Genomic DNA, 22,937 nt, shown 5'->3' on the forward strand with positions numbered 1-22,937 from the left:
ACTTAAAAAAAAAATCGTACGGATGAAGCAGAAAAGTTTACCACAACCGCATTACGACTGTCGCACTTTTGTTTGATGCCGTGTGACATGTTCCGGATGGATGCCACGCGTCCGATCAAGGAAAACTAGCAGCGATAATTTCTCATCGTGGACAGTGGAGAGTAGCAAACATCTGATGGGCCAGCATGCCATACACCCAGACGCGGCGCGTCGAGCGAAAAAATCCCGTGAGGCACCGTCGGTGAGACTGTGAGAGAACCCTAATTCCTATCCAATCGGTAATCGCCGCTTCAAGAAATCCCTCACGGAGCTCAGCTCCTTCTTCGATTTGATCTTGGGGGATCGATCCAACGCCATGGCCTCCGGCGCCGCCGCCGCGAGCCCCGAAGGCAGAGGCCGAGAGGACGCCTGCAGCGTCCTGCTCGACGTCCAAGCCTATGTCGGCGCCGGCAAGAACGCTTCCACCGCCAGATCTAAGACGAGCACCGGCCATACCATTGAGGTGACCTTCTGCATCGTGCCCCCGCCTGCCCTCTCCCACATCTCCGTCCACTGTCCTGATCTGCAGCTACCACCGGACGATCTGGACATGGCGCCCCAGGCTGTCGCCACCACCGACGATCTCATCGTCCTCCGAGTCCCCATTGACCCTCTGGGCAGGAATTACTTTCAGTTCAACGACTACTTCGTCTACAGGGCGCACCATCAGGACCCGAAACTAGATCTGCTCCCGAATCCGCAGCCCTATTGGTTCAGAGACCAAGAAATCGCCATACTTAGCTGCGGCCCAGTAACTGCCGACGGCGGCAATCAGTATGTCGTTGCCGCCCTCAAGAGCCAACCTTCTTTCAGGCTGCACCTATACCGCTCCAAACCTGGCGGCGAGACAGGGAGTTGGACAGTCCAGCCAGTTTCTGTGAAGAAACCGCTGAGGGACAGCGTGTGCCCGATCCCAGACACAGCCAAGAGGCTCTTGTACCACGTGACAACCAAGGTGATCACACTAGGAGGTGCAAACGGCACAGTTGGTTGGGTTGATCTCTGGCGTGGCATCCTCCTTTGCGATGTTCTCGAGGAGAGTCCCAAGCTGCGTGACATACCGCTACCACTGCCGGCCAAGGGCAATTGGAGAAGGTTTCTCCGTGACGGTGAGCGCTTTGTTCGGGACATCACTGTCAGCCAACACAAGGACTCTATCAAGTACGTCGAGATGGAAATAGTTCCACCAAGAGTGGTGACCACCACATCCTCCCCTGATCCTGCCACGTATCTTGAATGGGTGCACCACAAAGAATGCCTACCTCTGCTGATGCCGTATGTGGTCCCTGGTCGGTGGAAGGCCACTACATGGAGCATGCCTATCCCGGTCACTTCATGGGACGACTGGCACACCGAATGCAACGCTGAGTCGCAGGAATTCCATATCAGCGACCCAAGGCATTGTGAGCTGCTGCAAGAGCTTATGAGCAGCAGCGGTGGTCATAAGGAGGCCAAACAGGCAACCTTGTCGCTGGGATCCCTGCATATGGGTTATCCCGCCTTCAGCATCGACGATGATGTTGTTTACCTGTCGTGCAAGGCTGCCAGGAGGGGTCTGATGGGGTTAGTGGCTGCTGTTGACGTGAGGAAGAAGGAGCTGCGAGGAGTGGCCAAGCTTGACATCAAAAGGAACACCTGCTTCATGCGTAGCTACATTGCCACCGAGATCTCCAAATATCTCAAGACTACAGGTACTTGTGCAGTACTATTCCTTGCCATGATGAGTGCTCTGGTTGTCAATTATGTTTATGACATAGTTTAAAATACCAAATATTCTTAGGTCCTACGAGTCAAGGCAAATAACCATAGTTAGCTAATTAAACCTGAAATTTGTTGAAATGAATTACATTTGGTGCAGCAATTGTTCTTCTGGTGAGCAACAAAACTGTTGTAAGCAGAGCTAGGGTAACGTCTCTAGTTTTGTTTGCTGGTTTATAAAGTGTTTGGAAATGATTGATTGGTCTTCTAGCGAACAAAAAAACTGTTGTGAGTAGAGCTACGGCACATGTTCTGTTTGATGCTTTATAAAATGCATGGTGTTGCCTTTAACAATTAACTGGTAGAGTGTGTGCACTCAGGAAATGGTATTGAACGAGTTGCCAGCTGAATGCAGCACTGTTTGTCTTTGAAATGCCTTTCTATGGCCCAAACTTTCTATTATTTCACTTAAAGGCACCTCCATTCCCATGTCTACAGTTCAACACATACAAAAAATTGCCACCTGGAAATATTTTAACCATACCTTTTAGTAACTCTGCATTGTATAGTCATTGTTTATGAACTGAAATTCGATGCACATTATGCAGATGAAAGTCTCCAAGAAATATCTAGTGCATTTGGACCTACTGTTGGTGACAAAGTCATATCTGATGTTGCCACCGAGTGTGTTTGTTCATCTGGCATGGATGACAGGGTCAAGCTGAAAAATGTGACTAGTGGTACTGCTGTGCCATCTATAGTTGACCTAGTAGAACTGAGTCCTTCCACCAAGACACATGAAATCAACATGGTTGGTACTACAAATGATATTGACGAGAAGAGCCAGAATGAAAAATGTGATACAGGACTTACTTCGCATCAGAGAAATGAGATGCATATCACAGGCAACTTTGAAGAAAAGGAGCTGAACAAAGAGGTCATTGTAGATACCATTCCTCATGACGCCAATGTGATTTCCAGTACTGATATTCCTGAGGAAAATGAGCAGAATGAAGAAAGTATTGCAGGGAACAGTTCTGGCAAGATAGGTGCAGGGCAAAGAGTGAATAGTACCCAAGAATTCGAAGTGAATGTGGCCTCTAAAGAGAGCAATGTTACAAGTGTTATAGCGATGGCTGAAGAAAAGAAGCAGGATGAGGTTGATGTGAAAATAAACCATGAGATAGAAGGGGCATGCAGCCTACAAGCTACTGGAGAAAATAATGCTCCTATTGAGACTAATGCAGGAACTGTCACAGATGATGTTGAGGACAAAATGCCTGATGAAGAAATTGTTACAGGCAGTATTAATGAGGAAAGGCTGGATAATGGAGAAGTGACCGAGGGCCTTGGTTCTCATGAGAATATTGTTGTACGTGGCTCGGATAATGTTGAAGGGAAGATGTATGAAGAGGCCAGGACAGGTCCCTTAGTAGACAAGTTTAGTTTGATTAACTCTACTGAGACTGTTGAGGAGAGGAAGGATGGAAAAACAAGTGCAGACCCTACTTCACATGAGACCAATGTGGCACACACCACGTATAGTGTTGATAAACACAATGAGGAGCAGGCTATGGAACCTACTTCCTGTATCAGTACCGTTGGTGGCATAGGCAATGCTGAAGACAAGCATAGTGAAGAAACCGCAGCAGATCCTAGTTCTGTTGAAAATGCAACCACTACACAAGTCACGGACACAGAGGATGCAGAAAATAGCGAGCAAAATGAAAACACTACCAGTACAGATCCTGCTTCTGATGAAGCACAAGTGGCACAGAACACAAATGTCGTCGCCATAGCGAGCTACTTAAACAATGGGATGGCCTACAAGGAAATGGTACGGGCTCAGACAAAAAAGTCATTCAAGGACCTCCTTGCCATGGAAACCAAAGACGAGAAGAAGGGGTTGCTCAGGCGCTGGTACCTAAAGATAACGTGTCGCTCTTGAAGCCAGGTTTGCCCAAAGCCTGTTCGGGGCAATAGGACTGCAACTCTCCTACTAGATTGCCTGTAAAAAAGAAACACAAGGTAAGGAAACAGCAATGGGTATCGTTTCTTTTTCTGCTCAATCCATTTGCCATCATCAGTTATTGGGGCCAGAGCCTTCCACCCAACTCTGTTTATTTTCATATGGTCAGTATTCTGATGATACTCGATTGAATAGTCATATCAAGACAGTTGCTACAATACATGCTTTTTGATACCTCGATAGTAAACTTAGTTTGCCACATATATGCGGAAAAGCAAATCTACCTGTACATTCACCGGCTTGGGTTATCTAGGCCACACGTAGTTGGTTCTAGGGCACAGGGATGGTGGATCGGCGAGGATGGCGCGCGGGCGGGATTCGCAGCGGCCTTCCTTCGGGGACGAAGGGTCTGACAGGTGGGGCCCGTCTGTCAGCGGCTTGGTGTGCGTGCGCGTGGGCGGGCTTGGGCGCGCAGGCAGCTGGGCGGGGCCGCGTGTGGTTCGGGCGCGTCGGGTGACTCGGGACGGTTCGGCCCAGTCGGCCGGGCCGGTCCGTTTTTTCCTTTTTTTTCTTTTTTTTTCCTTTTTCTTATTTCTTTTATAGATTTTGATTTTGAACTCCAAATCAAACCAAATAACCAGAAAAATTGTAAAATCATATTTAAATATGATTCAACTTTTGGGGCAATAATTCCCTCAAAATAAAATATATAAAAATACATTTGTCCTATAAATGACTTTGCGGCTTTATAACTAATTAATTAAAATAGTTTTCTAACTCTAAATTAAATACTAGAGTATGGGCTGGCATAATAAATTCATTAGACCCTTTTATTGATAAACCATATTGGTTTGAAAACCAATCCTCAAATGGATGGAAAAGGCAAGATTCAAATAAAGGAAACTCCTTTCAAAGGCTTTTGGAATTCAAAAACAAGATTTTAAATGGGTTCAAAATGCAATAGTGGCATGATACTCATGAGTGCAATGCATATGCAAAGTTTAAATCTTTGGGATGTTACAGATACGGCAATTAGTCATTGAGAGCGCCCCTTCCCTTGAATTTTGTGTCATCTAAATTCGTCGTCCATGGATATGACTGTATCGATAATCTTGGCGCCTAAACTGGAGTCCTTTGGCTGTACCTACATGTGGGCCCGGCTTTTCTTACGTTCCGCATGCTGTGTTAAGGTATATTGCAACTTTCGAGCTTCTCAGTTTCCGACTCTTGTAAATTACACATATTCTTGGTCTAATGCACGTTATGTCTCTCATGCTTCACAAAGGAACTGCCGCGCACACTCAAGACTTTGTATCTCATGATGACTGCTACTAGTAATTTGAATGATACATTTATTGAGTTGATAAGACGCTTTCCGTGCTTGGAGAATCTGCACGTTTACTTGCGGGTGATGCTTATGAATTTGTAGTTCATTGTTTTTATCTCTTCTTTTGGTATACTTGCTCTAAGTGTTTCCTTTTCCATTAATATTTCAGGGCAGTCCACGTGGGCAAAAATATCATGGCGCCGTAATCTTCGGAATGCTGGCACATCTCTTTTAGTAGAAGAGTACCGGGGAAGAAAGTCGGACATTGACTTTGTCTCATTCTTTGTATTGACCAGTGCACTGCTACAGTTGATGACACTGTGGAGTTCTTGGAGAAAAAACGTGCCATGATTCGCCTGGAGACAAGGGCCTCATGGGCCCAAGTTCATTTCCATCTGATCATGCATGGGAGTGGTTCGGAATCAATCACTGATCCATTCGTGCAATATCCCTGATTCCCTGGTGAAGATTTTTGTACTTCCCAGCCTATATATCTCGGTCTGTACGTGTTTTGTGGAACCTTAATTTTGTTATGTTGTCCGTAGTACTTTAGTCGTTTGTATGAACATGGAACCTAGGGATTTGAAAACCTCCTTTCAAGGAGCAGGGAACCAACTTTGTCTTAACAATTCGGCCAAGTTTTTATTTCGTTGTCTGTTTACATTGCGCTCTCTCTCACACACACATACACACAAAAAGGAGGAACTAGGTGGGCAGGAAGGCTGATATTCTATTGACTACCCTGAAATGTACAGTGTATTGTCTTTTGCCGTGCGGATAGAGCCAAGCCAGCAGTGCCATAGAAAGACTGTCCTACCACAGACAAATAGTAGCACTACTAGTCTTGAAAAAGGTCGTGTTGGACTTAGCACGAATCCAGATGCTCTTTTCCAGACCAGAGTCTACTACTCTGACGGCCGGTAGCCTCGCCTGTCTGGTTCTTTTCCACAGCAGCAAGCATGCATGCGCCTGTCCTGAGGCTTCCTTGTGTGCAGCCAGAATAGTGTTTAGTTGGTGACGAATCCCGACGCTAGCCTCGCCTGCGGCTCAGGATATGCAGCCTGAGCATTTCCTCGAGAGTCGAGACCCCCGAGACCCCCCAAGCCTGGCCCTCTCTCCTTCAATTAACGCTGCGCGTGCTCTGGGCCCCTGGCTGTCGCGTTTGCACCTCTCTCTCCTCGAGACCCCTGGCTCCGGACGTAGCTTCGGTGAAGTACAGCATACGACTTTGCCTGGCTGACATGTGGGACAGCAGGCTACGGGACCCACACGTCAGCCCCGGCTCCTCTCTCCTTCCATTAACGCATCATGTCACCGTTCCACGCGGGGAGAAAACCGGCGGCCAGCAGTGCATGCGTAGAGGAAAATCAGTGGAGCAGGTTCTTTTGGTGGTCGCATGCACTCTTTTGGTGGTTGCATGCATGCACAGGGGAGATTCTCCCGTGGGAGTTGGGACTTGTCTGATGTGTCCAGGTCTGCATGCACGGGAGGTAGTTGTGCTCGGTGCAAAAACCCTCGCTGGCTTGTGGGTGGCGTAAGGCTGGGTTAATATTCATGCGAAAAAATTAATGCCCTACATAAGAAAACGGAGGGAGTACTTGTTCATTGGATGGCTCAGTTTGACTCGACCGCACAACTGCTCTGTTAAATTTTTGCATGGCAACGGGTCTTTTTCTGTCGTACGGTCAGTCTCCCTGCTGGCTTACATGCACACTGCTGTCTTGATATGATCGTGAAAGATGGCTCAGTTGGGCCATCGAGTGCACACTGCACACCGTCTTGTCTCTCTTTCGAGGTGTCCCTGCGCACACTAGTCCACCGTGCCTTGATAGCTAGACGGCACGGCTACTACAAGCGGGCTAGCTGCGACGTACTACACGTACCGTGGTTCCGTCCTTGTGGTCTACTGTATTTTCGATGCATGATGAGAGTACTTTGAATCCTGTACTCCTTGGCCGTGCATCCTCTTGCATCTGCGAATGGAATGGTCAACGGTGGTATATATGCCCATCATGCATGCCACGATGCCTATACACGAGCGAAGAATGGAATGGAATGGTCATCTCGCTAGCAGCTTGCTTGGATGGTTGAACCACACGTCCATTTCTCACTTTCTTGCAAGATACGTAGTAATTTTTCCAACCTCAACGTGCTGGCTGTGTTTGGATGGCATCCAAAGTATACCTTAAAAATAAATTTGGCGATGCTCAAAACTCTGGTCTCTATTGATACGATCGTGTACTGCACGCTTCTGTGTGGTTCTTTTCAGTCATCATTTGCTCTTTCCGCGTGATAGAGGGTTCCTCTGGTTCTCGATCGGTCGGTGTCTATAGCCTATTAAAATGCGTGTTGGAGAGAGCGCGCACAGCTACTGCTAGCTGCTACACATTGGCGTGTGCGAGTACTCGTACTGTGCCTTGGTACGATGGGCGGGCACAGCTACTGATATAGCTGCTAGCTGCTACACAGGTGGTTCCGTCCTCTGTAGAGAGTGGTATATATTTTTGGATAAGCAGACTTGAACCTTTGTACTCCTTGGCCGTGTACCCTGTTGCATCCGTGTACCGGGAAAAACGTACTCCTCCGGTCTTCCCTTCCCGGTTGAGTCGGGGTCGAATGGGATGGTTAAATGGTTCTACACTCGGTGCATGCCTACACTAGCTCTTCTCTTACGTCAATCGTGGTTCGTGGACACGCGTCTTACTATCGCGCCTACGTCCACTCTCATTTCTAGTGGACATAGATCGTGGACACCATGGATCGCTGATGCATTCAGAGACTCATTTTGCCCTCAGGACATCATGGTGTACCATATATTGAGACAAGCTATATACTGGAGATACCATGATCATCGATCAATTGAACGTACAACTCCAATTTGAAGCACCAAACAAATTTCATTTAACCCGGCCCACCGATCTAACTTCTCTTTTAACTTATACCTGAGCATTTCTGTAATCCTTCGTCTAGCTATATCACTAACGCTAGCGATCAAATATATGTGAATTAAACACGCCACATCCTACATAATATCTCTCTCCCCGTACGTAGTCGTTGGCTCGGTTCTCCAACACATATATAGTCCTGCAGGTACCGTCAAGCACGTTATTGTCGTGGGCGCGTGGCGCGGTGAACCCAGATGCGTGCGAAGGCAACCTGGCCTGTATGCGTCGTTAACCAATGTCGGGGCGAGGCTAGCGAAAGTTTATGATCGCCATGTCGGGAACGGGTCGAATTACACGACCGTTGTCTGCTGATGTTTCTGAGATAGTTAGGCGACATTGTCAGGACACCAGGTGCAGTAGGCTACTTCGTCTTTGTCCTCATCCACGTCAGTGGGCCTGGCGATGCATTGGCCTGGTCACGTCGGCATGGCTGTGATTGGCTTGTGCATGTGGTAGGCCGGCCCGATCGATGCCTCACTGCAAGAGCTTCTTCTTGAGGCAGTTGTTCGAGAAGTTGTTGATCTCATTAATTATTGTCCCCTCCCGACAAGTGCGACACCGCACGTTCAACTCGTTATGCGTACATAGACCATCTATATATCTATATCTATATCTATATCTATATATACATATATATTATTCCTATATCCGATCAGATGCTGTCCGGCCAGCGAACTATGACGAGGTCGGTCAAAGGCGCCAAGGCAGCGAGCTATATAGTTGGTACCGCTTTCTGGCTCCTCTTTCTCCTTGGGAGGAAGCGCCGCCACGCAAAGCTAACCCGAGGACACACCGAACACGAGGTCCATGACAACTCCACTATGCGACGACTAGAGGACCAAGATCAATCAATCAGTAACGTCGCCCCTCGAGCTAATTTGCATTGCCTGATCCGTGAGCACGGTCTTGCGCCTGGCCAGCTCCAGCTCCCGTGCACCAACAGGGGTGTGGGTCCGATAGGGGAAATTAAGAGGGTGGAGGAAGAGGGGTTTTATGAAAAAAAAGAACGGCCCGCCAAGTCAGCAATTGGACTTGACAATCGGTCGGACCCGATTGTCCGAACATGGGACGTCATGCAAAGGGCATCAACAATCATTACAGGCAACCGTGCCTCTTATTAAGCTTCGTCCGAGACTAACTACTTCTCTTCTAGTGGACTCCTCGATATCTATAAACGTGCCTCTGATGATCTAACTATTCCTCACATTCGCAATATCCCTTTCCGTCGAGACTTTATACACTCGTCCCTTCCCAATACCATCACATTACACTTTTCAAGATAGAATGACTTAGTATAACTTTTCAAAAGAGATTTGTGGTAATTATATACCCCCTCCAATTCATAATAAGCTAGTGTCTCAGACCTTGTATAACTTTGTTTTAACTCCAGACACTTGTTATGAATCTTATAGTACATGTTTCTACTTTATGTTACTCCCCGCTATGAATCGGTACACGTAAAAATGGAGGGACCAAACTAAAAAAGTTTTTGGTTCGGAAGATTTGCTCCAAAACGTATGCGCATGCATGACCCGATGCAAAATAAAGATAGGACCCACCAAATATATATACTACTGTATAATAAAACAATAAGACAAATCAACTGCCATAGATATTTATCAAGTTGTACTAGCTGCGCTGCCCATCTCCCTCTCTCCACTTCTCTTTGCATTGTTAAATTCTTTGCTTCGGTTCATGGAGAACAAGTCTCAACAACTGGACCATGGAATCTTTTTTCATGTACGACCTCCACTCCACCATAATGTGATGGATGCCTTCCTGGAGAAGTCTCGTGACCCAGTAGTTTTGTTGTGGGCCTGTGGTAACTCTGGTAAAAACAAAAGGGGGAGTTGTATCCGGAGAAGCAAGCCAGTGCAAGCAATTCCTGCCTCACGTGTGCTGTGCACATACACAAGCACAACCCGCCGGCGGCGGCCGGCCATTCCTCGTAGAGCTCTCTTCCTCCTATCACCAAACCCTGCTCCTCATTGACCAAACAGCCGGCGATTCAAGGAGATGTGGGCAGGTGCTCGTCGTCGTCGTCATCCCAAGAAGAGGAGGAGGTTAGCGGGAGTCGACACGAATGGAGAAGCTTCGGAGGCGGTGCTGACGACCGGAGTGGGCGAGGACGGCGGCGGGGTCGACCTCATTAGTACAATCCCAGACGATATCCTCGGTGAGATCATCTATCTCCTCCCCACCAAGGCAGGCGGCCGCACCAGCATCCTCGCAAAATGGTGGCGCCACCTCTGGCGTAAGGCACCGCTTAACCTCGACTGTCGCCATCTGTGCACCGCCAATCGGGGCAACCTCGGAGATGTCCTATTAGAAATACTTGAAGCTCACTCCGGCCAGGGCCATGTCCGCCGCCTCTGTGGTCCAGGTGCTTTGGTGAGATGCCCCCTGGACGATTTGTTCACGTCCCGTGCTTTCAGCAGTCTCCAAGAGCTTGCATTGAAGCTATACTATGGTCGTATGCCGTCCCATACCGCCGCATTTTGGGCCACTTTAAGTGTTCTGGACCTCGATGGCTACACCCTTGTGGCAGGCTGCAATCTCGACGACGAAACCGTCGCAAGGCTTGACTTTCCTGGCCGGATAGCTGAGAGCCGACTGAACCCGAAAGCCAACTAAATTCGCAACCCGGCCACCTCCTTCACTCGGCCAAGGAAGCTGGCATACCGAAGAAGGAAGCCTAGTTCGACTTATAGGAAATAGGAAATATAAGTCGTAGATATCTTGTAAATGCGCCATCTGGAAGAGCCAGGACACGCCATATGGGCACTGAGCCGTGGCCCGTAGGGGGCTCCACCTTAGTCGCACCCAGCCCCTTGCTAGGAAGATATATATTGCCGCCCACTAAGCCACAGAGATGCCCACCTCCGTTGCTGCCGTCGTGCCACTACCAAGACCATCATGTCGCTGCCCAAGAACCATCGGGGACTAGCTGCCCATCGGGGATTGAGTATCTATGACTATTAATTACTCCGTCTAATCCGTAATAAATGTCTCTCATTTGGTACTAACTTAGTACAAATTTCTACTAATCTGATACACTTATTATGAGTCGGAGGAAGTACAAATTTTAAACAGAACTTCCGAGAAACTATATTTCTATGCGTGCAAAGGATTTCCAAACTTGACATCGTTGAACACAATCTCCAAGCTTAGTAAACTCATCAAAGTTGAACAAAAACAGCGCCGGAGAATTTGGACCATGGCGGCTAATACGATGAAGCCGTAATTCATTCCTTTATACTTAGAGAGGCATACATGATACATACAGTAGAGGCCATTACCCATGACGCAGTCATCGCTGGCCAAATTGCTCAGACACGCCACCTGATCGGCCCATCACCTGATCCTCACGCTCACTGTTAGAGCATCTCTAGCAGTTACCGAACCCGGTCGATCCGAACTGGCCCAGATCAGTTGAACTGAATTTCAGTTTTCAGTTCCACAAAGTTTTGCGCAGATCAGTTACCGATCTCAATCCCAACTATTTGAAATTGTAATTCGTGCGTTCATACAAAGATAAACCGAAACAAACATACATATAGATTCATCCGAGTTTTACTTAAAACAAACATACATATAGCTCAAATACTACTACCCGTCACCGCCGGCGAGCCTACTTGTCGGTGTGGGAGCGGCGAATCGCCTTCACGAGGTCGGCCTCAAACTTCCCCTTCCTCCTGGCCGCTTCTGCCCGCGCGGGGAAGCGGTACGGCCGCCGTGGCGATGGCTAAAGGAGTCGGTCGGCCTCATTGCGGCAGCGGTGCGGTGCGCGCGGTGGGGAAAGGTGGTGGCGCGTTTGAGATTTGAAACCAAAACAGTCCAAAATGCTTCTCCGAGCCGTAGATATACGAGCTCGTTTCGGTTTCCTGAATTTCTTTTTTCGGACAGGTCCGGTATTCGGTATCTAATCGGACTATTTTTTGACTCAAAACCGAATACCTAATTCGGATCGGTCTTCGGTAAGATTATCTTCAACAAGGAGCCACTGCGGCCGATACTCTGGCGAGGGAGAAAGGATAAGCTCAGCCGAAGTAACTACGTCTCCAACAGTTAGTTTCTTACCAAGAATATTTAATTCTTGCATGCATAGTTGATTTATGATGATTTACAATGAACTTAATATTTCTAGCCATCTGTGTTGTGGCCATATGGCTTAGATCATGGTGGGATGGACGGATGGAACACGTATAGGCATACGTGCTAGTGTCAGGCATGCACTATTGATCACAAAGTTTCAGTTGGCCCCATGAGTATGAGTATTTTTAGGAACAGCACACTTCCAATAGCATTTTGGGCCGGCACTTGCCTTGGTACGCGTGAGGTATCTGTTTCTGGCAGAGCTAACGGGTACAACTTCTCTCCTTTTAGTTTCTCTGCCACATCATACAGGAGTATTTCCTTACATATGACTTTGTTAGTACCTGCTGAGTAGGACTGTTGCTGATGGCCTATGCTCTTACGCTATATACCAAATACGTCACGTACGCCCCCGGCCCCGGTTCCATTTGGCAGACATTTGCGCTCACCACCCGGCTCCCCGTGCGTGCAGCTGCTTTCTCGCACATCTTTCTTCATTTTACCTCGAACGGCTGTTAATTGGCTGTTGTTCTCCGTTGGCGCGTGTGGCCAAGCTTGACCACACCACACGTCAAAAATGCGGAACGACTGCACGATAGGTCCGTCTCCGTTGCTTCGCCAAATGTGCAGAGTTGCCACCTTGTTGATGCTTAATGATACTACTCTTTCTCGAAATAGAACAAAAAAAATTTCAATGTAAAGTTGGAAATATCATCTACTACTACGACTAAGTAGTTAATAGTATGAAAGCTACACATGCATGGATAGTTTTCCAACTCGATGATCTTTGTGATGGTAACCAGCAATTAATACACTACGGGGAAAACAGATTTTGCCGACGGCCTGGAACCTCTGGCAAAGACACTGATGCCCACGGCAAAGGCTTTGCCGGCGGTTTTTCTTCGGGGCCGCCGGCAAAGGGCGTCGGTATGGAGTCTAGCCGGCAAAGGCATCTTTGCCGGAGGCTTTTTCTCGTCACCTTCGGCAAAGGCTTTGCCGAAGGCAAAAAAAAGAGCTTCCGACAAAGAAAAGTAACAAACAGTCCATGCAGAGGTAGACGGAAGGCCACGTGGCAGAGGGCTTTGCCGAAAGCTAGCCTCCGGCAAAGAAAATCGAAAATAATAATTAAAAAACATCACTGGGTCCCAAATTCCCCGCTGCCCGTGGCTGCAGCTGCTTGCCTTGCGCGCGGCCTTGTTCATCGCCGTGCTGCTCGCCGCTGCCCACAGTGCACGCCGCCCGTAGCCCGAAGCTCGCAGGAGAGAGAGAGAGAGAGATAGAGAAGCTCGCCGCTACGCCGCCTGCCGTCGCCCGCCGCTGCTGCAAGAGAGAGAGAGAGAGAGAGAGAGAGACCGCGCGCGGACCAGATTAGGCCAAGAGACCGCCGCTGCAGCCCGTCTGGAGAAGAGAGAGAGACGAAGAGATAAGGCAGAGAGAGGAAGGGATAAGGAATAGGAAAAAAAGTAAGATGTGCGGACCAGACTAGGCCAAGTCACCGATCCGTGGGGTGTTCACCCAGATCCATGACATGGCAACTTCTTTTGCCGACGGCCAGGCCTACGGCAAAGATAGTTTTGCCTTTGCCGGCGGCTAGCCTCCGGCAAAGACAATTTTTTTTGTGTGCACATGTTTGATAAGTTTTGACCCATCTTTATATCGGTTCTTGCTTTGAAATTTTTATCCCAACCTTATGTACTCATAATATGACTCCATGACAAAAATTTCTAATTTTTTACAAAATTTTAGTATTATTGATTTTTTTCTATGAAACGGATCTAAAAAATAATAAATAATTATCTTTACATAAACGTTGGTGGTTTTAATTCACATTATTCATCATTAACACTAAATGAAACCATAGTAAAAAATCAACTCAAAACGTGAAAACTTTATTGCAAAACTTGGTTCGGAATTCAAATCGGACGTTTGAGTGCTAAGTTCGGGAACTTATATGAAGATGTTGCATTTTGTGAAGCATGTGCTATTTTAATTGTGTATGGATCCATAATTTTTATCCCAAGTGTATCTACCCATAAAACGACACCATACCAAAATTTGTTCTTTTTTGACAAATGTTTAGTATTATTTTATTTTTGCTATTAAACAACTCTAGAAAATGATAACTAATTATTTTTACACAAAATATGGTGACTTTAATTCATATTAGTGATCATTACTGTCAAATAAAAGTACAGTAAAAGTTTCAACTCAAAAAGTGGTGGTTTACATCATAATTTGAAACAAGAGAGGAAAGGGATACAAAAGAAATTTTGTTTTGAAAACTCTTTGCCGGCGGCTGGCCTCCGGCAAAGAATCCTGTCCGTTTTCTCTCCGTTAGGCGCCGGTTAAGTCCAGGTGGGACGCCTTCTTTGCTGGAGGCCCTTTTTTATTCTTTGCCGTAGGCCTTTTCTTTGCCGGAAGCCTCTTCTTTTTTGCCGTCGGCAAAGCCTTCTTTGCCGGCGGCTCGAAAAAAGCCTCCGGCAAAGGCCCAGGCCGCCGGCAAAGAATGATTTTCCTATAATGATAGTAAATGCTTTCAGCCCATGCATGCATTCCAAATACGTTCTTGCCACGCTAATTAATATGGGACGAATTAATATACATGCTATTTTGGAATAACGTGTGCAGGCTACGGTGTTTTATTCTATAGAAATGAACTACATTTTGCTTATGCCGGCCGGAGTTGAGCTGGCATGGTTGATGATTGAAATCTGGCGTGAGGTAGCACTGAAACGACATGATCTAGAAAGTTCGGGGTTTCGCAGGTCAGTCCTTTGCTTCGGTGCTACGAGCTTACGAGTCGCTGTCATAGCGCCATAGGCCCATAGCGGCCGGCCCCGTGGTATGTTCCTCTCGAATCCAGACAAGTCCATCGATCGTCGCTCTCAGCAAGTTGTCAAGTTGTCTGGTGCATAAACGCCCTTCCTTTCCCGTCTTGACGCCACGAAAGCGTCCTGAAAGAAACAGCTTATAGCTTCTTCATTTAATTGCCGGCCTATCAATCAACTGCTTCATGTCTCACTCCCTTGTATAGTATAGTCATTGTTAAATGAGGCGGCTTAGTGACTTTAGTTTCGGCGTTGTTTAGCTCCCGATGTGGACAACTCTAGGCTCGTTGGAAAATGAGGTGGCAGCAACCACCGTTTCACTCCATTTCAGGCCGGGACCTTCTGTTCGCTGCAGCTGGGTAAGTAAAGAAAGATATGCTGCTGAATCGCTGATGCACTTCACAGTTCACACCAAGGCGATGGCTCTCCATTAATTAGGCTATAGGTTTATAGGCCTTACCGATCAGATTGGGAATCAGGCGTACATTTTATGTTTGCTGTATACAGCCTTGTGCTCAAGCATACGATCAAATCAAATGCTCATGATCATGCATGCCCATCTTGGACGCTTATTCCGTGACATCAAATTTCTCCTCAACGCTTCTTTTATTGATTACCTTGTGGAGTATAGTGTATTGTCCAAGAGCTTGTAAAAAGAATGCACATATGTAAACACGATTGGTGCAGGGGATACATGGAAACCATACAAAGTGGATGACAGACATGAATCACCGGCAGTGTGGTGGCCTGTCATTTAGCCGTGTGTTCCACTGAAGATTGTGAGTACAGTAATACTTTAGGAAAGATTTTGTTGCATGGGGTTGATGAGGTATATATGTCATATTTCCTCTTTAGACATGTTGGTTCTGTTGAGTTATCACTTCTGATTCTATAGCCCCCCACAAACCACCCCCCTCCCCTTGGGCGCGTGAAAACCCCTTCGGCCGCTAGGGCAGTTTTGTAAATATCGCGGCCGTAGCAACCCAGCCTATGGCTCTCGAAAGCCTATACAGGCCGCAAGGAGGTTGTATGTATCGGTATTCGTAGGCGTCGACGTGTAGACGTACTCGCACGGCGTACACCCGTTATGGAATAATAAAACCCGCGTCGTCCGCATCGACTGCGCCACGCTCACAACTTTCTCCCTCTATCTAGCGAAAAAGAACCCATCCCGCCCGCATAACCACCTACGGCGATGAAGCGAACGCGTGGAGGAGAAGGAAGCCGTTTTCTGTTGGAGATATGCCCTAGAGGCAATCATGTGATGGTGTTATTTCCTATGTATTCATGAGTTATTGTTATTGTCCTTGAACATCATCACTGATATGTATCAATAAATACGTGATTTGTTTGTGAGACTATGTATTCTATGATGTTGTTCTAATGGTCCCTGGTCATTGAGGTTATGCGGACACATAACCTAGACTAGCAATGTGAATCAGTATGATGACTATGTTTCACAAGTCATAGGGTAAGGTGTTGCCGACTGATAGCATGGACTCGACAATGAGATTGTTGAGTCGGACAGACCCGCACTGAGACACAACGAGATGATTGTCATTTGTTAGTCTCAAGTACGATGTATATGCCAGTCCTAGATCTGAGGTCATCGCATGAGCTTGGAATGTGAATCGGCCTACTTAGGGGTTGCCAAACGCTACTCCGTAACTGGGTGGTTATAAAGGTAGCTTTCGGGTTTGTTGAGAAGCATGCTGCGAGTCATGGTTGATCAAAATGGGATTTGCCCCTCCTGTTCGGAGAGATATCTCTGGGCCCCCTCGAGTGATCAGATTCGGAAAGCATGGCCATGCGACTTGGGTTAAGTGTTAACCCGTTCAGGAATCTGTATCACAGGAACGAGAAGAGAGTCGAGCTGTCCACAAGGATGACAAGCACTCGTCTTGAGTTCGACACACATATCGTGAGGCAAAAGAAATATTGCATATGACACATTGTATGGTTCGTCAATATACCTTGTGGTTACTCGGGAGTTGGCACGTGCTGCTAGGCGCCGCTACCAACTATCGACTTGAGTCGGTGCCAGTGGACGAGTAAGGTGTTACTCGGACCCGCAGTCCGAGCTCGTAGTCGTGTCCGTTTGACCGTGAACCTGTAGGGTCGCACGCTTAAGGGGATGGGACCGAATTGGATCGGATCCAACTCGTATCGGGCTTAGACTCCTAACGGGCCTCAAGTGTTGAAGCCTACCAGGGAGGTCTATATAAGTGGAGGAGGCATACCAGATTAGGGTTACAACAGTCCAGTCGCGAGTTAGACTCGGCCGTCACACCTCCACGCCCAAGGCCTTGCGATCGGATCTAGCAGTCCGCCGCACGGAGTTCCTCACTGTACGTGTGGATACCTCGGAGGCGCTGTACCTGCGGCGCTTGGACGAACTGTTCGTGGGATCGGCGAGGAGGAGCAGGCTGTTCGACTACTCGGCATCGACGCGCTACATCGACTCTACTTCCGCTACGGGTCTGCGCGTTTAGTGGTAATCTCGTGATCCATTATCTATAGCATTGATCCGGGCGGAAGCGGTAGAATTTTTTTTATTTTGGCTAGCGTAGCATACCGCGTTCCCCAACATTTTCGTGCCAGACCCAGTGGAGAAGAAGGAAGCCGTCGTCGTGACAGATCCAGTGGAGGAGAAGGAAGGCGTGACCGCGTCGGAAAATGTCCCGGCAGGTGTGGTGACGTCTTCGCCGTCTGTCCTCGCCTCAGGGTCCAGTTCCCCCCGTGAGAAGGATGACGCCGTTGTCGTCGTCTATCGCAAGCGTGACTCGTGGCATGGTTCGAGCCATTTCTATTTTCTTTTTCTTTTTTCAAACGCGGGCAGGTTAGTGGGGCGCCGTACACGAATACATATGTGACTATGTGGTTATACAGGGTTTGAATAAGAGCTTCCGGCGGGCTAGACTCAAGTCGCTCCACCCTGCCCGATGACTTTGGTGGGGGGAGGAGGGGCGGGGTTGGTATTGAATAACGCCTCTTAAGTTATTTGTTAAGATAGGCAAGGTTCCGTTGCACACACGGCAGCTGTAAATTTGCCCCATTTGTAGCAAAAACGCCTCATGATTTGTTGCTTTACCCTCCGTCGCCGTAACCCTTTGGTAAAAGAATGCGCCCATCAGTGATTGATTAGCCACAGCTGTTCATAATGGATGGTCGGACAATAGTATTACCGAAAAAGAAGAAGATAATACGTACTCCTCGATCCTAAATTTTTTGTCACTGTCTGTTTTAGTTCAATTTGAACGAAACGACGTGTTGCCCTACAGGCAGCTTCCGATGAGTGTGTAGGTGCTGGCGTCACTGTCCTGCTCCACTGCCACAACTCTCTGCGAACCGCTCCTGGACACAGGGATAATGCTGTACAGACCAGGCCAGAACATGGGGAGAAAAGGTTAAAATTTTGGAAACAGTCAGCTCAGTTCCTGGCCCTTCTCAAGGTGGCCGGCCGGCCGGCCGGCCCGTCTTCTACTCCGTACGTGCATCATCCGTGTGGGCCCGGAGTCAGGAGGGTCCCTTCCTCCCGTTGGGGCATCCATTCCACACACATGCTGTGACCGGGTCAAGCGTACGTCACGGAAACAAAAAAACGTTTGGATCTCCTGCTAGACTGCTACCATCACCTAGCCAGCAGGTAGCGTGGACTTATTTTTTTAGACTTTGTGATGAGGACATCAATCGCAGACTGACCAGCAATAAACTCTTTTGTTTCCTGTGGAGGAGAGACGTCTGGTTATCTCCGTAGCAGTGTTTATCTGGATCCGTGGGCAAGGGTGAAATGAGGGGAGCACGTATTTTTAGCCGATGACGGAAAGTTCGATTTTTGTCTTTCATTGTATACCAATTTACTACTACAACTTTCCTTGCTTAAACCTTAAGCAAGGAAAGAGCTTAGGGCTAATCCTAGTAGGCTTTGACGCTCCTCTTTCAAATCTCATCCGAAATACAGTAGATAGCCCGTCTGGAACCTTGGCAAATAAGGAATTTTTTGCAAATACATTAACGCCATTCGTGTACTATAATTACTAAATAAACATAGAGAGAGAGGTGATGCAAAAAAAACGAGAAATAAACATTCCGCGGGCCAACCCATCCGAAAAGAAACGCTTCCCTCGGCGGAACGCAGAGCACATTCCACGCGTTGCAGGCCAGGGTGCTGGTCCTCTTGTCTCGTAGCAGGCAGCGGGGGGCACTCGGGGGAGTATTTAGCAGGACCAGCCGAGCAGGGGAAGGAAGTTGCCCGCTGCCACCGGTCGCCATTACTCTATTCCTCATCTCGCAATCCATCCATCCATCCACTGCGAGCGAGCGAGGCGGAGGGGAAGAGCAGGAGGGAGAGGGGCGCCATGTTGGGCCATCTGGTTGGGCTTGTGAAGGTGCGGGTGCTCAGGGGCGTGAACCTGGCCATCCGCGACCTCTGCTCCAGCGACCCCTATGTCGTCATCCGCATGGGCAAGCAGGTTAATTTCCGGTTTCGCACTTCTTCTTCTTCTTCTTCCTCTCAGTTCTTGGTTCGCTGTCCAGATGCAACTGCGGCGCTGATCCGTCTAGTCTGTCGATTTTCTGGATTTTACTTTCTTTGGTGGAAAGAGGTTGGGTATTTTGGAAAGAATTATCGCCACCAGTTCTTTCGTTTTAGAGTCCTCCCTCAGTTCGTCTCCTCTCTCTTAGATGCGCTCTACCAATTTACACCCCGTTTTATTTTCTGAATGGGATGTTTTTAACGTTCGACAGAAGCTTAAGACGAGAGTTATAAAGAAGACTACCAACCCGGAATGGAACGATGAGTTGACCCTGTCAATTGAAGATCCTGAGGTTCCGATTAGACTGGTACTTGCTCCTTTCCCTTTCTTGTTATCCTGCTCATCGAAAATTACTTTGTGTATAACCAGGCATGCCTCGTAACCATGCGCAAAAAGTTTACATCGGACTGATTTGAGACTATTCCCTGAATTGGTTAATTGAACACAATACATTTTTCTCCCGTTGATTTTACGGCAAGGTATAATCTTTACTATCTCTTGATTGATTTTCAGTTGTTGGCGTTATTGGTGCGTGTAGGACCCCCCTCAAATCTAATTTGATCTCCTTTTTTAGTTGGAAATTTGATCTCCTAACATTAGTACCCGAGTCTAATACAATTAGCACATTTCCTTATGTGTACATAATTAGCACCAGATTTCCAAAATTTAGGGTCCAATAAAAAGAAAAATATTTGTTAGATTAAAAATAAAACAATATAGTAAACTGTAGTAGTACACAGCAAGGCACGATCACTTAGCGAGTTCCTGAGTAATTTGGAGCTGACGAGTAAAGACGAGCAACCGAATGCTCTTGTTTTTGGCGTAAAGTTAAGTGCAAAGGTACTGAAATGTCGAATAACAGTGCAAAGGTACTGAAAATCTCTCAATCTGAAATGTCGAATAACAGTGCAAAGCTGAAGCTAACATCAAAATAGCATGTTCGCATGGTTCCACACTTCCACTAAGAAATGAGATCAGCAGACGTATTCATCTCTTCATTCAATGCTGCTGGATGGTCTGGTTCGCCTCAGTGGTCAGAAACAGATGCGTGATTGAAGTTCGTCTCCTGTACCGTTGGTCACGCAGTATTATCTATCTTTAACCAACTATAAACAGACTGGATGACTTCATCAACAAATTTTCTGTTCTTCAGGATAATTACTAGTGTACCACATGATGAAATTACGCCATACAATTTCGTTTAATCATTTTACACTGAAAGAGAGAAATCTGAAACATTTTTCTGCACATCTCGGTCTTCAGGATGTGTTTGACAAGGACACTTTCATCGACGACGCGATGGGCAACGCAGAGTTGGACATCCAGCCGCTGGTGGAGGTTGTGAAGATGAAGCTCCAGGGCGTCCCGGAGAACACCGTCGTGAAGAAGCTGGTGCCCAACAGGCAGAACTGCCTCGCCGAGGAGAGCGCGATACGCATCTCGGAGGGTGCGGTGAAGCAGGACATGGTTCTGAGGCTGAGGAATGTGGAGTGCGGGGAGATCGAGCTCCAGCTTGAGTGGATCGACATCCCTGGTTCCAAGGGTGTATAAAGCTCTGCAGCCTGCACTGGCCGTTGTTTGCAGAGTTTTCTCAAGTGGAAGCAGTTAAAGTTAGGACGACATCGATGTAAGATATGACCGTGTAGTAGAATTTTCTGAAGTCCCAGAACTAATTCCCCTGCTTGTTGCATTCAGGGCGTCCTGCAGCACGCCGCAGAGCTAATGCTAATGCTCCAAATCGCTGGCTGATCTGTCTTCCTTTCTGAATTTTCGTTGCCGATGTTAGTCAGTCGGCGTCACTCGTCAGGCAGATCAAAGAAGAGATTTTGGTTTCGCCAACAATCCTGACTTGAAACACATACACGACTTCTGCGTATACAGAAGTAACGTCTCAGATTTAAACATCCTGTCAAGCTTAACCGTCGAGGTGGTCTAATTCGTCAGAAGATTCAGATATCCCCGTTCCAATCTAACTTTCAGACAAATGATTCACAGGTCTCAACCCATTCAATACCCACTTTCTGAATATTGAGAAAAAAAAATCACGGCATGAATCTCAGCTTTTAACCATATGAATAAAGAACTTCCAACTATATAAGAGCTTTCAACTACATAATCCAAAAGATGTCAAAGCTGAGATTTCGGCCATATCAGTATGTGTAATGTTCTGTACAAGATAGCTTCCAAAGTTCTTGCCAATGGAATACAAGTGCTCCTAAATGAGATTGTGTCTGATTGGTGATTGCCAAAGTGCTTTTGTGCCTAGGCGTCTGAAAAGATGCGAAGGTATATTGCAGATGTTTCGTGGGAATAGAAAAAAGAAATGCATTGGCGCTCCTGGAAAAAAGAAATGCATTTTGCCACCTCAACTAATGTAGTCATGTGACAAATCTATATAATCTATAAAGTTGATCACCACTATTTTCATTAAATATTTGCAAACTTGACATGCAAGATGTCCACATCATCATCCACCTCAACATGCATTCACATCCCCACTAAGGTACATTTAGTGTTTGCAAACTACACATCCAAGGTGTTCACATCACCATCCACATCATGCACATCATGCAACCTGACAAACGATTCATTTTGGTGGCACCTTATACAATTCAATTTTTTATCACCTAAGACTTTTCACCCACATCTTTGCTCACAATGAAGAGTCCTTCCCATGGAGGTGACAATTTATGTATGCCGGTTGTACGCTGCACAGGCCGGAGCACGAGATCTCCTTCCCGAAACACCCGCGGATTTACCTTCCGGTTGTGATAACGCCTAAGGTGATGTTGATAAATGGCTGACCGGGATAAAGCCAATTCCCGTGCCTTTTCGAGCAGGTCGACATCATTTTTTCGGGCTTCCTTTACCTCGGCTTCCATATACATGGTTATTCGCGGAGAGTCATGCTGCATATCGGCTGGTAATACAGCCTCCGGCCCGTATACGAGGAAGAATGGCGTATAGCCCATGGAACGATTTGGGGTCGTCCTGAGACTCCACGGCACAGCCAGGAGCTCATCTAGCAAGCATCCCGGAGTGCGTTCCAGTGGCTCAATTAGACGAGGCTTTATGCTGGCTAATACCATGCCGTTTGCCCTCTCAACTTGCCCGTTCGACTGAGGATGTGCTACTGAGGGAACATCAAGCCGGATTTTCTTCTCCGCGCAAAAGCTCCCTCTGCGAAGTTTGTTCCATTGTCCGTGATGATGCTGTACGGGTAGCTGTATCTTAAGATGATATCCTTTAAAAATGATACCGCCATCTTGCCGTCACACTTACGTATTGGCTTCACTTCAATCCATTTGGTGAACTTGTCCACCATGACCAAGATATGCGTCATGCCTCCTCGTACCCGCTTGAAGGGCCCCACCATATCCAAACACCAAACAGCAAATGGCCAAGTGATTGGGATGACCTTGAGTTCGGATGCCGGCATATGAATTTTGCTGGCATACTTCTGGCAACCGTTGCACTTTCTGACCATATCTTCCGCCTCTT

The 22,937-nt window shown here is 47.3% G+C and overlaps 2 protein-coding genes and 1 pseudogene across 6 annotated transcripts; 2 read left to right on the top strand and 1 right to left on the bottom strand.

The window, feature by feature from the left end:
• The first annotated feature begins 209 nt into the window (after positions 1 to 209).
• On the top strand, positions 210 to 5,694 carry LOC106866486. 4 transcript variants are annotated; one of them, XR_001406857.2, is made up of 5 exons: positions 210 to 1,730; positions 2,346 to 3,765; positions 4,730 to 4,896; positions 4,992 to 5,114; positions 5,203 to 5,694. XR_001406857.2 is itself a non-coding variant. In XM_003571177.4 (2 exons), exons 1-2 carry the CDS (start codon positions 356 to 358, stop codon positions 3,683 to 3,685), a joined length of 2,715 nt encoding a protein of 904 aa, XP_003571225.1. In that variant the 5' UTR covers positions 210 to 355; the 3' UTR covers positions 3,686 to 3,806. The 4 variants fall into 4 exon arrangements, 1 of the variants encoding a protein (XP_003571225.1); XR_002964457.1 differs by having other exon boundaries at positions 4,730 to 5,114; XR_002964458.1 differs by lacking the exons at positions 4,730 to 4,896; positions 4,992 to 5,114.
• A 13,364-nt stretch (positions 5,695 to 19,058) lies between these two features.
• On the top strand, positions 19,059 to 21,194 carry LOC100840132 (GTPase activating protein 1). Of its 2 annotated transcripts, none has more exons than XM_024462292.1 (3): positions 19,059 to 19,505; positions 19,648 to 19,743; positions 20,700 to 21,194. In XM_024462292.1, exons 1-3 carry the CDS (start codon positions 19,260 to 19,262, stop codon positions 20,985 to 20,987), a joined length of 630 nt encoding a protein of 209 aa, XP_024318060.1. In that variant the 5' UTR covers positions 19,059 to 19,259; the 3' UTR covers positions 20,988 to 21,194. The 2 variants fall into 2 exon arrangements, with proteins under 2 accessions (XP_024318060.1, XP_003572790.1); XM_003572742.4 differs by having other exon boundaries at positions 19,089 to 19,373.
• A 356-nt stretch (positions 21,195 to 21,550) lies between these two features.
• Positions 21,551 to 22,923, bottom strand: LOC112271628 (annotated as a pseudogene).
• Between the last annotated feature and the right edge of the window lie 14 nt (positions 22,924 to 22,937).

This window comes from Brachypodium distachyon, chromosome 3 (genome assembly GCF_000005505.3).
Source record: "Brachypodium distachyon strain Bd21 chromosome 3, Brachypodium_distachyon_v3.0, whole genome shotgun sequence".
Lineage (NCBI taxonomy): Eukaryota > Viridiplantae > Streptophyta > Magnoliopsida > Poales > Poaceae > Brachypodium > Brachypodium distachyon.